The 15,867-nt window shown below is 38.7% G+C and overlaps 1 protein-coding gene across 9 annotated transcripts in view; it reads left to right on the forward strand.

Moving 5' to 3' along the window:
* kif21b (kinesin family member 21B) overlaps positions 1-15,867 on the forward strand; it is a 91,162-nt gene that overhangs the window by 48,163 nt on the left and 27,132 nt on the right. For 6 of the 9 annotated variants that reach the window (XM_041783090.1, XM_041783094.1, XM_041783093.1 and 3 more), the window contains exons 12-26: positions 433-556; positions 634-772; positions 3,037-3,225; positions 3,337-3,536; positions 3,629-3,736; positions 4,342-4,658; positions 5,170-5,353; positions 5,860-6,063; positions 6,172-6,273; positions 6,613-6,778; positions 9,609-9,669; positions 9,885-9,933; positions 10,668-10,912; positions 12,951-13,019; positions 13,117-13,227. In XM_041783090.1, the coding sequence (XP_041639024.1) occupies positions 433-556; positions 634-772; positions 3,037-3,225; positions 3,337-3,536; positions 3,629-3,736; positions 4,342-4,658; positions 5,170-5,353; positions 5,860-6,063; positions 6,172-6,273; positions 6,613-6,778; positions 9,609-9,669; positions 9,885-9,933; positions 10,668-10,912; positions 12,951-13,019; positions 13,117-13,227 (2,268 nt within the window). The remainder of the gene's footprint in view (positions 1-432; positions 557-633; positions 773-3,036; positions 3,226-3,336; positions 3,537-3,628; positions 3,737-4,341; positions 4,659-5,169; positions 5,354-5,859; positions 6,064-6,171; positions 6,274-6,612; positions 6,779-9,608; positions 9,670-9,884; positions 9,934-10,667; positions 10,913-12,950; positions 13,020-13,116; positions 13,228-15,867) is intronic. The other 3 variants (XM_041783091.1, XM_041783092.1, XM_041783096.1) reach the window with 3 other exon arrangements.

Here is a 15,867-nt window from a genome sequence, read left to right on the forward strand (position 1 = left end):
GGAATAAACGTGGAGGTTGATGAGATTTTGGAGATGTGATGGGGAATAAGCTGGACAGTTGTTGAAGAGAAAGCAAAGGGGAGATAAAAATAGCAATAAAGGATGAAGTCTTTAAAAAAGGGTTAGATGAGCAGAAGATGACATTCCTAATGACTTCAGAGGTCTAACGTTGATGTTAGCATATGACTTGGCAGAACTCCCACAGTCTTAATGGAAGTTGCCTGAAGCGTGCGGCGTCTAACTTACATGAGGAGAGTATTTTTAATGGTTGGTAATGGATCTAAACATCATTTAGTGCTCTAGGTGAATTAGACCGACACTGAGTGACAGGTGGAAATATTTAAGTGAAAAGAATTTCATGAGACTTTAGGCAAACAAAACCACATAGACTCACTTCCATCTTTGACCTCCATGTATTTTTTCCTCCTATAGTCCAGAGTTGGAGAAGGGTCTGAAGAAGAGAGTGAAACTGCACACTCATGAGAATGGAGAGAACGGGCAGAGTCGTGAAAACGGAGAGAATGGAGAGATAGACTCAGATGATAATTACACTGAGGTAAACTGAACTCCATTTGTCAGCATTTTGATGATCCGAAACAGAGCAAAGTGTGACGTTTCTTTGTGTGTGTACAGGACATCATGTCTCCACTGCAGGAGGAGAGCGGCTGTGATGAAGACGAAGGGGAGGACGAGGAGGAAGGCAGGGAGGAGGAGGATGGGTTCGACAGTGACGAGAGCCTGGTGGATTCAGACTCAGACTCTGATGAGAAAGGTGAGTTTTTAACAGATGTGAGAAAATGCCTGCAGTGTTTGGTCAGTATCAGTCATTCTAAAAAAGACGGAAACATCCCAACTATTTAATGGACAATTTTTATACCCAGAAGATGAAACCCTTTGACCTTTGACATTCCCCTGGTTGAAATTTCCTCATAAATAACAGTATATATTTAAAAACATCAGATGAAATCACACAGATTTATAAATCTTAACTCATTTTGATTCATTTTGATTCATTTGAATTCCTCTTGTGTGGTCATCTGTTTTGGATATCAATCAATAAATTGTAACAACCTCCTTCTATTTTTTGTGTTTTTGCCACATGGTAATTACCAGCATGCTAATAATGGTATTTAATGTCAAATTAGCTTTGATTTTTGCTAGCATTTTAGCATTAAAATCTCATTTTCCCCATTGTCTTGCTTGCATAATCTTTGAGCCTCTCTAAGGAATTTTCATGAGTAATGAAACAGGGGAAAATAAAACTGATGCCACTCTATGACATACAGTCATGGACGAAAGTTTTGGCACCCTTGGAATTTTTCCAGAAAATACTCCATTCCTCCCAAAAATTGTTGCAATTACAAATGTTTTTGGTATACACGTTTTTTTCATTTATGTACATTGGAACAACACAAAAAAACAGCCAAAATATACATATTTTTACACAAAACTCTAAATGGGCCGCACAGAATTATTGGCACCCTTTTAAAACTGTGGGTAAATCATTTTATTTCAAGCATGTGATGCACATTTAAACTCACCTGTGGCAGTAACAGGTGCTGGCAATATAAAAATCACACCTGAAGCCAGTTAGAATGTGTAAAAGTTGACTCAACCTTTGTGTTGTGTTCCTGTGTGTGTCACACCAAGCACGGAGTAAGAGAAAGAAGAGCCAAGAATTGTCTGAGGACTTAAGAAGCAAAACTGTGAAAAAATATGAACAATCTCAAGGTTACAAGACCATCTCCAGAGATCATTCCTTTGTCCACTCTGCGTAGTATAATCAAGAAGGTTATAACCCATGGGACTATGGCTAATCTCCCTGGACGTGGACAGAAGAGAAAAATTGACAAAGAATGTAATGCAGGATAGTTTAAATGGTGGATAAACATCCTCAGTCAACTTCCACACAAATTCAGGCTGTCCTGCAGAGTCAAGGTGCAAAAGTGTCAGCTCGGACCATAAATCATCATCTGAATGAGATGAAGTGCTATGGCAGGAGACCAAGGAGAACCCCACTGCTGACAAAGAGACATAAAAAAGCCAGACTAGAGTTTGCAAAAATGTACCTGAGTAAGCCTCAATCCTTCTGGGAGAACATTTTGTGGACAGATGAGACTAAGGTAGAGCTTTCTGGAAAAGCACATCATTCTACTGTTTACAGAAAACAGAATGAGGCCTACAAAGAAAAGAACACAGTACCTACAGTCAAACATGGTGGAGGTTCAAAGATGTTTTGGGGTTGTTTTGCTGCCTCTGGCACTGGGTGCCTTGACTGTTTGCAAGGAATCATGAAATCTGAAGACTGTCAAAAGATTTTGGGCCGCAATGTAGGGCCTATTAACAGAAGGCTGGGTCTGTGTCAGAGGTCATGGGTGTTCCAGCAGGACAATGACCAGAAACATACCTCAGAAAGCATCAAGAAGTCGTTGGAGACAAAGCACTGGAGAGTTCTGAAGTGGCCAGCAATGAGTCCGGATCTAAATCCCGTTGAACACCTATGGAGAGATCTCAAAATTGCTGTTGCAAGAAGGAACCCTTCAAATCTGAGAGACCTGGAACAGTTTGCAAAAGAAGAGTGGTCCAAAATTCCAGTTGAGAAGCTTGCTGATGGTTATAGGAACTGACTGGTTTCAGTTATTTTTTCCCAAGGGTGTGCAACCAAATTTTAAGTTGAGGGTGCAAACAATTTTGTCTGGCCCATTCTTTTGAGTTTTTTTTTGTAAATTTATGTCAATTTTGGCTTTTTGTTCTGCTTTTTTTGTGTTGTTCCAATGCATGTAAAGGAAATAAACTTGTATACCAAAACATTTGTAGTTGCAACAATTCCTGGGAGAAATTGTGTATTTTCTGGGAAAATTCCAGGGGTGCCAATACTTTCATCCATGACTGTAACAGTAAACAAGATCATAAGAAAGAGGATTACTTTCTTTAAAGTTACTTTTAATGCTGAAACATTTGCTCATATTAAGACTTGGACGTGGGCTATAGCAGTACCATTTTGATATTTAACTAACTGACTCTTTCTTTGCACAGCTAACTTCCAGGCAGACCTGGCTGATCTGACCTGTGAGATTGAGATTAAACAGAGGCTGATCGATGAGCTGGAGAACAGCCAGCGGAGGCTGCTGATGCTGAAGCTGCAGTATGAGGAGAAACTCATCCTGCTGCAGAACAAGATCCGAGACACACAGCTGGAGAGAGATCGCGTCCTGCAGAACCTCAGTGAGTTCATGCATCATGAGATCTGTGGTTAACAGGCCCATTTAGACGCTTGTCAATAAATGAAGAACTGTCAAATAAAGTAAGATCTAAAAGGTTATTTCATGGTTGCAGTGACCATGGAGAACTACACAGAGGAAAAGGCCAATAAGATAAAACAGGAGTATGAGAAACGTCTTAAGGAGATGAACCGAGACCTGCTTAAGCTACAAGCTGCACAAAAAGAGCATGCTCGTCTCCTCAAAAACCAGGGGAGGTATGAGCGGGAACTAAAGAAACTCCAGGGAGAGGTCAATGAGATGAAGAAAGCCAAGGTAAGGAGGGATAATCAGTGGAAGAGCTGAAGAGCATGAATGATCACAATTTTTTAGCAGTTTAGAAAGCTAAATGCTTGACTTTTTTCCAGGTGGCACTGATGAAACAGATGAAGGAGGAGCAGCAGAGGAGGAGGATGGTGGAGGCAAAGAGGAACCGAGAGATCGCCCAGCTCAAGAAGGAGCAGCGACGACAAGAGGTCAGAATCCATCTGCTCCTGTGTTTAAGGAATAGATGTCTAAATGTGTCAGCAGATTTAGTAAGAGCAGTATAAGAAATGTCATAATTCATGTTTAATCTATGTTACATCTGTTTTCAACATGGTCCAAATTTAAATCACTGCTGTGTTTAGTTAGATGATTCACACTCATGAGAAGGTGTTAGTGTTTGAATGCATGTGTGCATATGCAAATTGGGCCCCATCTGTTTGACTGGGTGACACATTTAAAAATCATTTATGTAATGTTCATATTGCATACAGATTTTTGATACCAAGTTAATGTTTTGAAGATAAGTATGCACATTTATGACCTTAATTTCCATCTGTAATGTTTTCCCTGAAGAAGAAGAAGAAGAAGGTTAAGTAATAAGCATGGAAACAAAACTGCTGTCATACCTTAGGCTTTATTTATAATCCTGTTATGAAGACTTTCATCTTTAAGTCTAAAATCCTTTCATGATCATAACTTTGTAAGCTGCTGTGCAAAAAAAGCCTCAGGAATCTCATTTACATCTGAACAACATTTAAAAAAAAAACGACCGAAGAAATATGAAAGAACATTTTTTCTCCTTCTTGTCCATCAGTATCAGATCCGAGCTCTTGAGTCCCAGAAGCGGCAGCAGGAGCTGGTGCTGCGCAGGAAGACTCAAGAGGTGACTGCCCTGCGGCGCCTTGCTAAGCCCATGTCAGACCGTGTAGCCGGGCGCGTGGCCCGCTGGAACCAGACACCCTCAGTTACAGACTCTGGAGCCGAGTTATCAGCCAGCACAACAGCGAGCAGCTCTGAACCTGAGACTGGGAGGTCAGTGAGTGGACTGGTGAGGCAGTGGAACAACAAGCACAATGGGTTTGGATACCTCGGGGAGAGTGAGGGGAGCATGGATGGAACCAGAGTCATTGGGTAAGATGGATGCATGTTTACACAAGTTTAAGATTTCTGCATTGAAATGCATTGCAACCATTACATAAAGACACATCACCTGTCTGAAGAGTTAGCTCAAAAGTTAATTGTTCAGCATTTTGTGACACAACTTTCCAGCTTTAGTTTACTCTCACAGCATTTTTACTTGTTTTGGAAATCAGGCAATGTATTTTTAGGTAGTTTTGATGACCCTGCAGTGAATATACTCTGTTAAAAGCTGTACAAAGACAGATATTGATTGGATTTTTGCACATAGTGGAGCATTTAGCAGAAATCAATTTAAAAATGACAATATGTCATGGTTGCTTCTGCTGCCTCTTAGCGGTTAAAACAACTTTGCATAATTAAACCCAGCTTGTCCTGTTTTTAACTTTGTGAAACTGATGATTAACTTTTGAACAGTTTTCATGTATATCTTCCTCCTTCTCATCTCCTAATCTCTTCTCTCTTTTGTCCCTGATTTTCTCTCTTCTTTCTTGTCTCCCTCCAGCAGTAGGAAGAAGCTGCAGCGTAAGCCAGCAGGTCTGGGAAGCATCGCAGCAGCAGGCAGAGCCAGCAGTTTCTCCAAATCTGCTCGACAGAAGTGGCAAACCCTGGAGCGTCGCATCATGGACATTGTCATGCAAAGAATGACAATCTCTAATGTGGAAGCCGACATGGATCGCCTTATTAAGGTACAGATGGCCTTTACTGGATGATGAACGTTTAAAGAAGTGTCTTTTCTGAAATGGTATTACTATGATCATTTTGTACAACAAGCAGCCAAAAACTGAGTAGGATGGGCAGTAATTATGATGGTTTAAGTTAAAGCTCAGTAAATTACAATCAAGCATGCACATACTTTCAGGAGCAGCAGACACAGTTTCATAAGGCACACTTTTTTGGCTTACTTCATCTTTTTAGCTGTGAGCTGAAACCAAAGTGAGGCCAGGCTTTTCCTTCCTCCTTTTTTCACAGAGACTCATTGTTAAAAACATGCATTACCACACTCTGCTGGACTGATCTTTTCAGAAATGCTGATGGCCCTGCACTGCTTGATTTGAGGACATGTGTTCCAAATGTATTTTTTTTTCCAGGAGTTTAAACACCACTTCAGATTTAGTTCTTCCTTGACAATATTTGTAATCATAGCCCTAACTTTTTCTCTTTCTTTGCACACATTCATGTTTTTATGAGTCAGAAGCGAGAGGAGTTAACAGCTCAGCAGGAAGCGCTTTCGCACAAGAGGGAGGTACTGATGGCGGATGGGGAGGGGCCCGAAGCAGAAGACCGCCTCCTTCTTGAAATCAACGAGGAGATTGAGGTGCTCAATGCCAACATAGACTACATCAATGACAGCCTGTCTGACTGCCAAGCCACCATTGTACAGATAGAAGAGACCAAGGTATGAATGCACAAACACTCAAGCTCATGCTAAAGATAAAATGTTTGCCTTTTATCTGTCATAAGGGCTTCAGTAATACATGGGGTTGTTGGTTCTGGTCCCCCTCAGGATGAGCTGGACTCAGTGGACACATCAGTGGTGATCAGCTCCTGCTCTCTGGCTGAGGCTCGCAACCTGCTGGACCACTTCCTGAAGGCCTCCATTGAGAAGGCAAGTTTACATTGTTTAAAAAGTCCCAAAATGTAGCGTGTCAATCTGGCATTGATGGAGGTGTGACTGTGCTACATCTGTGTTACACAGGTGACTGTGTAATTTTTGGTGTTTAATGTTAGTGACATGCATTTATTGTAAACAGTGGTCTGCTGCCATCTAGTGATGTCTCATTGTACTACACTATGATGCTTCTTTTTCAATGTGTCAACTACCTAGAAACACCCACACCGAAAATTTAACATTCTATCTCCACTGATTGGTCTGATCTCTGGTGTTTTATTAATACCTAGCAGTACATCATCATGCTTGAATTGTCTGGTCTTTGTGTGTGCACAGAGCTTACAGGTGGCTCAGAGGGAGGCTCAGATCAGACTGTTGGAGGGTCAGCTTAGACAGACTGATGTGATTGGCTCATCCCATAACCACATGATTCTGGACGCCCTGCGGGAAAAGGCAGAATACATCCCTGAACTCCAGGCTCTTATCCACAATGTACAGCAAGGTGAGTGATGGCTGTTGATTGTGTTATCATCTGTAGTGCAACGAATTTTTTAGAGTGTGTTGTTCCCTTCTTAAATACCATTTTCCTATATAATTCTTCCAGTGTGCTTAAATATTTTTCTATCTATGCTTCATTAATTTATAAAATGTTTGAAATAGAAGCCTATAAGGCTGTTATCATTATGCTCAGCACAGCTGCTGCTTTCTGTTCACTACAGAACATGCTTAAATGACAAATCCAATAGAGTTAAGTAATGCTTTGCTTTAGTACTAAATCATCTTAAATCATCCTCATACAGCACCTCTTATATGTGTGTGTCTTTCCATCAGCAGTGCAGCACTGTAGAAATATTATGTGCATTGAAGAAAATTATGTGCCCTTATACTTGACTGATGGTATTTTATTTATGCGTCATGCTCAAAATGTGCCCGACCCTCATCAAGTTTATAAGACATCAGAGATGCTGTTGCAGTGTCCCTGCGAAACTTTACAAGCAATTACAAAGTTGCATATCTCTTGAACAGCTTAGCATTAAACAGGACATTCTGTCTTTACTGTCAGGCTTTACAAAATTAGTCTGCTTTGTAAGGATTACAACAAAAATGACCCCAATTAAAGATCTTTTTAGTGAGTCTGCAGCATTTGTGTCCGATGTTTGGACACTCCCATCTCCTATCTCCATTCATACCCCAGACTGATGTGTATTTGAGTACTCCCAAGAAGGCCCTCATAGCTCTGAAACTCCCAAACACCAGAGTCATAGTGAGACACTGGGCACACACGAAATATAAAGTTGTGTATAAGTTTAAAAACAGAGTTTACCACTGTGTGTAACTTTGTTTATAACAGCATTAGAACTTTACATATCGTTGGCGTGGGGCCAAAACCTTCTATCTTCAAAATTCTGACTTTTCAGGAAATAAAATAATAAAACACAGTTTTTTCACATAATTTAACACTGAATGATCACAGTCAGAATAATGCTTGACACTTTTTATTGGTTTAGAATTTGTAAAAACTCACAGAGTTAAATGGAGACCAGTTGCATTGATTAATTGAGAAAAATAAAAATAATTGAAAATGGAGACAGGAGATTTTGGCCTGTTGCCAACAAAATGTTATGATCATAAGAAGATGAATGAAGAAGAATTCAGAAAAATGCAATAAAAGGGAACATTAAATAAATGGACAATGTCTACCACAACATAAAAATGTCATTGGATGTCCTGATGAAGGCTGGTTGGGTTGAAACAGGTAGATATCCCTGTTAAATAAAGGATTTTTTTTTGCATCAGAGTGCCTCAGATTCTCAGGACTGACTGCCATCTGTACTATGGACTTTTGCAAGTAATCTGACAAGTCACTGTTCCATTTTACTTGAAAATATCACTCTTGTAGCTAAACAAAAAAAAAATCTAACATTTTTTGTACTTATTAAACTTTGCACTAAATATCAACCTTTTTTGCATTTTCCTGAATAAATCTATTCCTGTAATCACATTTTTTTCTCTCTATTTGCACACAAATGTCCTATCATTCCTATGTCATGTAACTGTAACAAATAAATATCTTACTGTTTGAGGTATTTTTTTAGGAGATATGTCAAAATTCTTGATTTAAACAAGTATTTATTATGGTTTCAGAGTGACGAGGGTACTTCAAAATCGACTACGTAGATATTAAAAAGGGTGTTGGCTCTAAACATTTTATAAAGGTGGAACTGTATCATTTTTGATTTATTGATGTAAAGATTTGTTTATGCTTTTACCTTAACTTGCATGTTTGAAAATACTGTATATAACTGCCTGGAGCCTAAGTTTGGGCTAACCCCCAGATATTTAATGCCTCTGGCTCTGCCACTGGTAAGGATATACAGTACATTTAGAAAGTATTCAGACCCCCTTCACTTTCTCAGTATTTTATGTTGCAGCCTGATGGGGTACCGATCTACAGTCGGTACCCCTTAATGACAAAGTGAAAATAGCATTTTAGATTTTTTTTGTAAATTGATTAAAACTGAAAAACTGAAATATTAGATTGAAATAAGTATTAGACCCTTGTTAAAACACATGAAATATAGCTCAGGTTCAAGGGTTTAAGGTTCCCCCCATTTCTCTTGATCTTTGCTGAGATTTTCTACACCTTGATTGGAGTCCACCTGTGCTAAAATAAATTGATTGGACATGATTTTGAAAGGTACACACCTCTCTGTAAAAGGCCTCAAAGCTCATGATAAAGCAAAAAACACAAGCCATGAGATCAAAGGAACTGCCTGCTGAACTCAGAGACAGGATTGTTGTAGGGCACAGATCTGGGAAAGGCTGAAAAAATATTCTGCTGCACTGAAGGTTCCCCAGAGCTCAGTGGCCTCAATAATTCTCAAATAGAAGAAGTTTGGCACAACCAGGACTCTTGTCAGGAAAGATCAAGAGAAATGCGAGGAACCTGAGCTGAATTTCATGTGTTTTAACAAAAGGGTCTGATTACTTTTGTCATTGTGATATTTCAGTGTTTTATTTTTTAATTTATTTACAAAAAATAAAATAGTGTTTTGAATTTGTTATTATTGGGTACTGAGTGTAGATTAATGAGAATAAAAATGATTTTTTTTCGACTGTAGCATCAGGTTGCAGGATAAAAGATTGAAAAAGTGAATTGGGTCTGAATACTTTGTGAATGCACTCTACCGCCACAAGGTTTCCATGATCAGAAATTCATGAATTATGTAAACCGGATAATTATTTAAAATAAAAAGATTTGTGAAAACCCTGTGCACCAGTATGTGTATGCTGCTGAGGCTTGATAATCAGTATGTTTTGTGTGCTTCCAGAAAATGGCTATGCAAGCACAGACGAGGAGCCATCTGAGTTCAGCCAAGCTTCTGACAGCAGGTTAGACTGCTGTCTGCTCACCCACATACCATCCTCGATACACATCACACAACATCCTCCTCTCACTGTGACCCTCTTTTTCTTAAAACATTACAACAATCTTCAGCAGGTGGTCTTATTTTGCCAAAACCTGTGTATATCCTAAGACTCTCCATTTGAAAAATAGAGAATGTAGTGTCCTGTCTGCTTTCCTGACTCATTTTCTCTTTCTGTAGTGTATCTCAAATGAAAGAGTCAAACAGCCAGGATGATTTCAAGATGAAGGTATGGCTGGTTTGTGTTCAAAGTTGTTAACTGTCTGTGTTAGGGTTCAGAGAAACTTTCTTTATTTCAGGATATACAGTACAAATGTTTTCTTGCAAGTTTTTTTTATGAAAATGTGTTAAAAATACCTCCTTTATTTTCTGATTAGCTATATGTATTTTAACACTGGTGCTAAAAAGACAGGAGTGCACTGTCTCCGAATATTTGTGCCCATCACACCTTTAAAAATCAGAATGACACTTCATGTTGTCAGATGATGTTTATAAATAAACCCTGCTCTAATTTTCACTGTCAACACAAATACCCTGGTTTGTCCATCAGTGCAGCTGTCGTACTGTAAGGAACCATGAGGGGGCAATGTAAGCTAACACTTAAAAAGTCTGTGGCATCCTAAAGCTCTGTGTGATATATTCTGAGGAGGAACCCCTAGTTTGACATCAATGATCTGCCTCTCTTCTTTGTTTTGTTTTTAGCGATTATTTTTCTCTATCCAGCCTTTGTTTTATACCACAAAGGCTGCATTCTGCTTTGAAGCATGTTTTGTTTTTTGTTTCACTGTTTTTATATTCTCTTTGCACTTTTCCCAGCTGAATTTTCAGGCTATATATTAATACCCTGGCACACCTCAATTAATCTCAGTCCCTGCGTTTATTTATGTCTCTTCTTTTCTCCTCCTTTCTCATTTTCTCCCTTTGTGCACTCTGCAACTCAAATGGCGCACATTCCTCACCCAGATGGAGCCTCGTCTGTCAGCACAGATGAAGGCTGTGTCAGCGGAGTATCTGGGTCCAGCCCTGGACCCCTCATCGAGCAACAAGCAGCAGCACATCACCAAGTCTCTAGCTTCACTGACCGACATCCGGGAGGATGGCTTGAGCCTGGGGAGAGTGAGTCTGGGGCTCAGCTTGGCTTTGAGAGACCCCTACCACAGGGACCGGGCATCCCGCACCATCAGCCTACCTATCAGGGGACACACCTTGTAAGTTAATTTAGAATAATATCTGAGATGTAGCAAGGGTAAGACTTTAAACTATTTATTTGGTTATTTGTACAGGGACAAGTGTAGAGTTAGCAAACCATAGACACACACTACAGCATTGATAGCCAAAGCTAGTTTGCAGTGGTAGCTCAGATTTTTCTATTCAGTTTTTTAAGGAAAAAGAAGTTTGCATTTTGTTAAATATTGTTACAAACCCCATCTTTTTATCCAATGTTTCCCCATAGCGTGACATATACTTTCAGGTAGTCAGTATCCAAAGCACAATCATGCATAACTAGCTAACTAGCCTCTCATTTCTAGTAGTTGTTTGACTGTTTCCATCTTTATGGCATTATTCATTCATCTGTTACTTTAAGCTAACAAACAACCCTTCACCCATCAACCTTAGCTAACTGTATCAATACCTTATTCATCACTGTAGGCTTAGGGATTGAACTTTTCCTATTTTTACAGCTAGCTAGCTTTAAAAAAAAGAAGTTTAAGCTCACATTTAGCTTTTTCCACATGACATCACTCCGTCAAACAAATTTTTTTTTTTTTTTTAAATAACTTTGAGCTTAATTTCCACCATGACACTAGTAGTTTCTTGCAGTGAGGTAATGTCCGTACATCAGATACTTTCAGCTTTTTCACTCAATTTGTTACTTTGAGCCAACAAATCTGTTTATCAGGTACTAGCTTATTACTTACTTTGTTTGACTTGACCATGGAGTCTCCTACATGCCTTTTAGCGAACTCTAGTTGAGATTTAATGAGTTTTCTTCACCGGTGGCTATCGCTTTGCCACTCTCCCATAAAGCTTTTCTGGTGAAGAACCCAGGCAACAGTTGTTTTATGCAACTTTATACTACAGTCATTTGAGACATACAGTGTTCACTGCACTCAGGTGATGCCTATTTAAGTAACTGTGAGACTACTAGCACAAACCTCTGATGATTAGGTCAGTCACTTTAAAGGCGGTGAATATTAATGCAGTCACTCATTTTACATTACATGTTTTTGTTTAATTGACATAACTTTGTAGAAATCTATTTTCACTTTGACAGTAAAGAGGCTTTTCTTATTTTTTTTTTGTCAGAAAAGCCAAATTACATTGATAATGATTGATTTAAAAAAAACATTTAAAGGGAAAACATCCAAGGGGGTGAATACTTTTATAGGCACTGTACTTTTAATTACCTAATAAACTCTTTATATACTTTTAGCTTGTATTTGTGCTGAGTTTTACAGATTTTGCCTGTGTTAGCCATCCATTTATTAGCTTACTACTCTAAGAGTTTATCCAAAGATAAAAGCAAACAATTTCAGCTTTTAAACCACTACCAAAACACTACACCATTTTATCTGGGGTTTGTTGCTTTCATCCTCATCATGTAGGATGTTTTGTGATGTGGTGTAGTCATGTCACATCAGGTTGCCACGTAACCATTAAAAATGTAACCGATAAAGGTAGTTATTAACCGTACTTCTATCTGATTGGTAAACATTTGTTCTGCTTATCTACTCTCGAGCAGACTGAGAAGAGTTACTGAATGCTTACAGCATGAACTGCCAATAAGACATGAACAAGCCGGAAAGAAATAAATAAGAACATAACCTTAGGTAAACACCCCATGGTATTTCACAAGTTTATCTATAGAAAAAAAAACTGTTTTTCTACTTTGTTTCCTGAATGCTGAGACCAAGTTGTCAAGATTTTTAGTACCTTTTTCCCACTGCACACTTCCAAGCAAACAGCCACTGGAGTCCTTGGTCTGAATTTTTTAGGTTATAAAACTGCTTAAGGGAGAGAGAAGGAGAAATCAATGAAATTTGCATTAGTCCTCAGGGAAGGGAAGCCTGGTTCTATGCAGTTTGAGATTTTAAGAAATGAGCCTGCCACTTGCTTTAGTGCGCTGAATATGTTGCATTTACATAAAACCCCTGTTGCTTACAAATTCCTGACAGTTTATATATTTGTATCAACCTGTACATTCCCCCGAAAATTTGTTTAGCTTTCTTTGTGTTTATGTAACAGTCCCAGGCAGTCTCGGGGTTATGACACGTCCCCAATAACAAGAAGGAAATCTTACGACCGTGCATACAGGTACAGGCACTGTAGTATTTTATATAAATGAACTGTAATGTAATTTTTGGTCTTCCTCTGTTAAATGTACTTTCTTCACCTTCCTGTCTTTTATTAGACCCACTGATGGCTATACTCCCCCCTCCTCCCCGCCTCTGAGGACCAGAAATGACCGAAACGTGTTCTCAAGGCTCACCAGCAACCAGGCCCAAGGCTCTGCTCTTGACAAGTGAGTACTCATATTACACACACATCCTTTTTTTCCTTTTGTTCCTACGTTCCCACCTGATCAATTCAGTTTCACTTTAAACCATACCTTTCTTTTCTTTCCTTTATTTTCTTTCCTCTGTAGTTAAGGGTCCTACCTGGCCTTGTAGATAAGCTGAAGGTCAGGGTTTTTGAGAGGACAGTGCTTTATTGGCAGCTTCGATGAGCCTCTTTAGAGCGTGCTATTCCAGCTGTTTATGCTCACATGAATTCCACTCTTAGACAAAGAGACTTTTTCATGTGGCATTAGCATGTCTCTTTGGGGAACAGACAGTGCAAACACTCACAGCATTCAGGTGTTAAATGCACTCCAAAGGCAATGAAGATCTGATCATGAAAACCATAACCTCAGGCTAGTTAGAGCTGCTTTTAGCAACAACATTTAATTGCAGTGTGTTTCCAATCCATTTATAGCAGTTACCAGGAAACAAATGAGGGAACAGAGAGAGAAGCAGCTTAGCTCATGTTGGGTTGAAAACAGGTCTGTTCTAGTTTGTGGGGGAGAAGCATGATGTTATATGATCATAATTTTTTTTTTTTTTTTTTTGTAGATGAAGCAATGATTAATATAATCCACTTTTTAGAAAGCAGAAAATAAAAATAATCAAGTTTAATCCAATTTAATCCTTTATCTAAAAATATCCAGGTTGACACTGATTTAAAATAAATGGTCATTTTTGAGGCTGTAGATCATTTTACTGTGGATTTGTTGGTCTTAATGGAATTTGTCATACTTTTTGCATACACAAAGCAGAGAAATACCTCATAAGATGTAAGTGTGCTGTCTAGCCACATTAGAAAGAGTCACTTTTTGGATATATACACACATATATATGCATTATAGTGTCAACTATATGAAGTCTTTCAGCCTCAGTTGCTCTTGTATGCTGTTTGTCTTCATTGATCAGGAATATTTCCTATCTCTGTTACCCTTAATTGCAAGAGAAAGTGAAAGAAGTGTTGGTAATTCTGATGGAGGCTGTCGGTCCTCATTATGTGCAGCAGGGATAGGTAAAGTAGTCGGCTCTTGCCATCTTTGCATGCAGCTTTTGTCAGTAGCCATTTTGCATTGACTCGGTTGAATAGTGTGGGTAGATGTTTACGTTTTGGGTCTCTTTATGAGTTCCCTTGAGAGGAGACTTCCTATAGCGCGTAATGAAAGAGGATGAAGTGATGTGTGGTTTTTACACCAACCTTTTGTTACCGCTGCAATTAATCTCATTTCATTATTTGTTCTCTTTTTATTAAGTGGGAGATGAATGTGGCAGACAGATTTAGATTTTTATCATGACATTCATGATTCAAACCATCCTTTACATTTTTGTTTCACTGTCCTAACATGACTGTTACTTATCTATTTCTGACCTAACTTTAACCCTAACAGGCTAACTCTGAACTTAATTTATCTCCACAAGCATTTTAAATAAAAGGATAAATGAAGCTTAGTGATTAAAAAAGCAATTAGAAACCCTGTATGAAAAGGATGAGTGGATTCAGTGTAATTGGGTGTTAAATGAAAATCTGCCACACAAAGAAGAAAACGGGGATGATCCTAAGAACCTCAGTACAAGTTCACTTAACCTTTTGAAATGCTTTAACATTTTGCTTTTCTTTATGACAGATCCTAAATTTGAAATAGGAAAACTGTCATTAATCTAAACAAAGTCCCATGTATGTTATGGATAAAGAAACTTTGAATCCCAGATCTTTTTTTAATTTACACACCACATAAGATCCTCAAAATCCAATGAATTTAAAGAAGGCTTTTGTCTTGAGAGTCTGACAGAGAAGCAGATATTACTATGCTAATAGCCACCAGAGCTGGCAGTAAATACCAAGAAATGGAGGAACACTTTTTAACCCTGTTGCTCCCTCCAGACATATCCAGAATTGTTTTATTATTTCATGCTCATGACTGTAAAGCACATGCTCTCATGGCGAAAAACCAGAGACCATAAAATATTTACAATATAATAACATTTTTATTGCACTCTTACACACATACCAGGCTTTCCCTGTGGGCTGCTGTGGAGGTACTGGAAATGCATGGTCTGGATTTTAAACCTCAACAGCTTTATGTGGAGTTACCTCTGAGTTTGATTGAAAATCATCCATCTCCCTGTTAACTCTCTCTGCTGTTCTTTCTATGCTAATTCCCTGTTTCTAAAGAGTAGATGTGGGAGTGGACACTGGCAGTAGGGGTCATACATTGAGGAGGAGTAGAAGGTGAAATTTTCTGTCGTTGTTGTCCGACCGTCTTTGCACTCTGTCTCTTCCTTAACTAAGACCCCTTTGTCACTGGTGCTTACCCTCTTTCTGCCTGGTTCAGATGAGTAGCTTGACATCCCTAGGAAAAAAAAAAAAGATTTATGTGATGATTTATACCACTTTTATGTCAGTAGGCTTAATGTAAAGCTATAGCCAGCAGTAAGCTGCACTGATGAACAAGTTTATTCTTTGTTTTATTATTATTACTATTAGTAATATTTTTATTATTATTATTATCATTATTATTATTAGTGTTGTAGGATGTGTGGTCTTAGCCACATGGTAAATCACAATTTCTTGCCTTTACAAATATCTATTTACATACTACCTACCA

Source organism: Cheilinus undulatus, linkage group 3 (genome assembly GCF_018320785.1).
Source record: "Cheilinus undulatus linkage group 3, ASM1832078v1, whole genome shotgun sequence".
Lineage (NCBI taxonomy): Eukaryota > Metazoa > Chordata > Actinopteri > Labriformes > Labridae > Cheilinus > Cheilinus undulatus.